At 55.6% G+C, this 4189-nt stretch overlaps 1 protein-coding gene across 1 annotated transcript; it reads right to left on the bottom strand.

Moving 5' to 3' along the window:
- Positions 1-1076: 1076 nt before the first annotated feature.
- LOC113203139 (putative inactive carboxylesterase 4) lies at positions 1077-3554 on the bottom strand (the record flags this gene model as incomplete). Its single annotated transcript, XM_052276821.1, has 9 exons — positions 3420-3554; positions 3278-3337; positions 3114-3197; positions 2917-3044; positions 2535-2618; positions 2219-2353; positions 1788-2130; positions 1326-1534; positions 1077-1251 (listed from the first exon to the last, which is right to left on the bottom strand). Coding segments are annotated over exons 1-9 (1252 nt in total), but the record flags the coding sequence as incomplete, so codon positions are not given.
- Between the last annotated feature and the right edge of the window lie 635 nt (positions 3555-4189).

Here is a 4189-nt window from a genome sequence, read left to right as displayed (position 1 = left end):
TGAACGCGTGCAATACGGGAGACCAAGACTCGTGAAGCAGGTGACCGAGTTCTGAACTTTCCGTTGACAAGCGGAGCCGACAGCCGAGTGGCGAGCGCCCTAGGGCTTGGTGCACCAGACACCCTCAGCCCAGGGGTCGAATCCTGGTGGGGGCGAACATTTTCTTGTTGTTTTTTTGGCAGGGGGAGGGGGGGCTGCTGAGTAGGCGGTCTAGTCCACCTCCCCATGTCGGCTGGTCTTTTGTCTTAACCCTTGGTCCCCGCGCCGCAAACTACTAAATATGAAAAAATGCGCCTCGGCCAGTATTCGAATCGACAACCATCCGCGTCCCGAGCGCGCGCTCTACCGACTGAGCCAATAACGCTGTTGCGTAAAGCTTACCTCCGCTGTGGCTCTCACCCTAAAACACGTGGCCGGCAGAGGTGCAAAAGGGTTCCTCCGACGAGATTCGAATCAGCGACCATCTGCGTACCGGGCCATCACATAGGTGTTGCACGGATGAAAACTTATGGCCAGCGAAGCGCGAAAAATATCACTCAGACGGGATTCGAACCTGCGATCAAGTCCATGCTGGGGCAGGACGCTACCGACTCAGCCCCGGGTGAACGATAGTCTACGCAGCTCCCGGCGACATCCGGATCTCAGCTGTCTCTGACACCCGAAGACACATGGCCAGCCGAGCGGGAAAAATGTTCCGCGGACGGGATTCGAACTAGCGACCGTCCCTACGCTTGGCCAACGCACACGCTTTAGCACGCTCGACTACCAGATCGACCTTCCCGGTGCTAGTTCTGAGCTCGGTCCTGCCATACAGAAGAGAAGAGGCGCAAAAAAAAAAAAGTTTGACCCAGCCGGCAGTCGATCCCAGGGCCGACAACTTTGGTTCGGCTGTGACCGCTGTGACCGTGCCGCCTGTGTAGCGGTGGGGGGGGGGGGATATCATGTTTTGTCCGAAAAATGATCTTCTATAGTCTGGTCATATTGAGCTGATTAGCTGATTCTGGTCTCCGGATATGTGGCCACAAACTGGGACGTGCGCTGTGCTGTAATGGCCGCGAGCTACCTCCGCACCGCACCTGTGTAGAAGACGGACCCCTCCTTGTTGTTGACGCCCATCATGATGGGCACCGGCGCGTAGCGTCCCTCGCGGACCAGGTGGTCGGGGTGCTCCGAGAGGAAGGCCTCCTGCCCGGGGAACTCGGTCTCCACCACGGGCACGAACGGGACCCTGCCCATGATGCTGCGCACGTCCTGCAAAGTCTCAGTCTCATGACCGCGGCCTTCGCGCACCCACCGCCCTGCGGCTCCCCTTGCTGCACCCGCACCTCGTCCCCCAGCGTGTCGACGAGCTTGTCGTCCATCAGGGTGTGCGAGATGTGCTGCAGGAAATGCAGCCTCTTGTCGGGGTCGGCCGCCGTCTCGTTGTCGGCGCCGCACACCTCCGCCAGGCGGCGCGAGAAGCGGTCGCTGTCCTCCGTGAGGACGTACTGGTTCTGCGCCGTGCTGCTGGCCAGGATGACGCGGTGGAAGAGGCCTGCGCGTGAGGGGTATTACTCACAAAAATCAGTGTTCACGCACACAAAACTTTAGGAAAAGATCAGAAAAAAATCAAGAAAACAAAAAACAAACAAACAAGAAAACCAAAATAAGAAAATCAAGAAAAGAACATAAAAAGACAGAAAAAATCAGAAAAATTTGTGTACGCTTCGGAAAGGACCCCTGCCTGCGCGGCATAGGGCGAGGTTCATGGTTGGGACCGTGAACACGTAGCAGGTAGCTACACTCACCGCTGGACATGGGGGACATGAGGTGAAGGGCTGCGGACGCGGAGCCCGCCGACTCGCCGTACAGAGTGACGCTGCCGGGGTCGCCGCCGAACGCGCGGATGTTGTCGCGCACCCAGCGGAGCGCCATGACCTGGTCCTTGAGCCCGGCGTTGCCCGGCGCCTCGGCGGAGTTGGTGGAGAGGAAGCCGAGCGCGCCCAGGCGGTAGTTGAACGTGACCACGACCACGCCCTGCTCCACCAGGTAGTCGGGGCCGTACAGGCTCATGTCCCCGTTGCCCGCGATGAACCCGCCGCCGTGGATGAACACGACCACCGGCGCGAGCTCGGTGGCCGGCAGCGTCGTCTAAGGGTTAAGTCCAAGAGGCTGAGAACCTTGTAGGCGTAGGCTCACGGTTCGAGTGGCCACGCACGCATCGCCTGCCATGCCATACCTGAGGCGTGTACACGTTGAGGAACAGGCAGTCTTCATTCATCCGTCTAATGTAGTTGAAGAGGAACTTTGCCATACCTGGCATCGACACTATCATCTTGAGCATGCTGCCCATGGACTTGATCGGGGACGTTTTCTGCAGCACCGAATGATAGAGCCACCATCATTAACAAAACCAACAACAGAACAGCTCGGGGACGGCGGCACGGCACGGAAGGTCGTATGGATAAGATCGACGACCTTCATGTGGCGGCGAAAGGACACTGGAATTATTATTTTTTATTTCATATATTTTTAAAAGACCCAATTGTCCTCACCGACACTCTATGAGGTTGCGGGCAAATGTTGCCTTCGGAGAGGGTGTCCTTGACGTCCTCCCAGGGCTCCGCTGGCAGAGGGGCCTGTCCAAAGAATGTAAAGTGGTACGTTTTTTTGGTATCTCGATATACAGGGTGGTCCACAGACCCTTCCTTTGTTTTGCTTATACAGTACCGCGCGCATGCGTGCAGGTGGTGCAGGTGGGCTTGCTTACTGTCGCTCATCATGGCGCCTTATGGCTCCGTGCGAGTATGCAACCCGCCCGCACCCATGCCTGCGGTAGAGTATAAGCAAAGTAAAGGAAGGGGTCTGTGGACCACCCTGTATGAGCATGAGCACTCTTCCTTTCCAGTAACGTACTAGCCGTGCAGCGCACCGTACCTTGAACCGAAGGTCTCCCACGGGAGGTTTGGCGTAGGGAATGCCCTGGAAACTTAAGAACACCTTCCCGGAGGGAGACGTTCGTTCGCGACCCCGAACCTCCCCGGTGTCCACTTTCACTTGTGTACCTACGGGAAAAGAGCCTTCACAAACTCGTTCAGGTTACATAGAAATAGCTCTCTTACAAATCGACTTACTGTAGGTGATGGTGACCATTCGCTCGGCAATAATAGTCGCCACAATCCCGCCTGCCAGAAGGACAACGCAGGCCAGGATCACGCCTTTTCGAGAGTTGGAAAACACATGTCACTACAAAGACTCTTTTAGACACGTCATCACTAAATCCGCCCTCATAACTCACCACAAACCAGGCCGATTGACATCCATGTCGCGTTTAAGGCTGCCGGCAGAAAGCGACGACCTGCGACACGTTACTGTTTGCACACCATGCCTTTATTGCCAGTGGATAGAACGCGATTAAAGTGCTAGAAAACGACACTCACCAAATGTGCTCAAATTCTCCTGGATCTGAACCATGCTGCTACGTGTTCCCCGAGCTCGTGGCTACTGGCAAGTTGTCGCAGTATCCGCCCGAGATCGTGAAGCTGCTGGGTGGGCTACGGGAGGTGGGGAGCGATACTGTCATACACTGAGCACGCTACCGACGCGACGCGCACGCTAACTCGTCAACATTATTTGGGAACTATATATTTTTCGTTATTGTTATTGGAATGGTGATAGGTGGATTTAGACTAGCTTAATGAATGGGTCGACATCTTCGAAACTCTTCCGTGGGGGTGGACCCCATCAGAATAGGAATTTTAAGGATCCATGCGGCTCTGTTAAAGAACGCCCAAGGAAGGAAGCTCCAGCTCCCATCTCTTTCGTGTCAATCGAGCCGATCCGGAAAAAAGACGTCAACACAAGTCCGTCAAAACCCACCCCTAAAAGTTCAATCCTCCATTACACCAAATTTAAAAGGGTGTAGCCTCGGGTGTAGCGCCAGGCGCGGCATCAGGGGCACCTACCGTACAACAGGCTAATATGGACCATGCGGAGTAAAGTGGACCACCCTCTTCTTTCTATGTTCCGCTTCTGCTCGACTACTACCACTTAGTCGTGTTTCTGACAATGCTGGGCGACACAGCTCAGTGGTTGCGCAAGTCAAGCAGGGGTGGTCCACATTACCCCGCATGGTCCATATTAGCCTGTTTTACGGTCGGCAACCTGTGCCACACAACCCCTAAAAGTAGGCAACCCACCGTGCACCCCC

The sequence above is a fragment of the Frankliniella occidentalis genome, unplaced genomic scaffold, assembly GCF_000697945.3.
Source record: "Frankliniella occidentalis isolate FOCC.00 unplaced genomic scaffold, Focc_3.1 Scaffold4587, whole genome shotgun sequence".
Taxonomy (NCBI): domain Eukaryota; kingdom Metazoa; phylum Arthropoda; class Insecta; order Thysanoptera; family Thripidae; genus Frankliniella; species Frankliniella occidentalis.
Note: the sequence above shows the minus strand (reverse complement) of the source record. Positions and strands in the feature narration are given on the sequence as shown.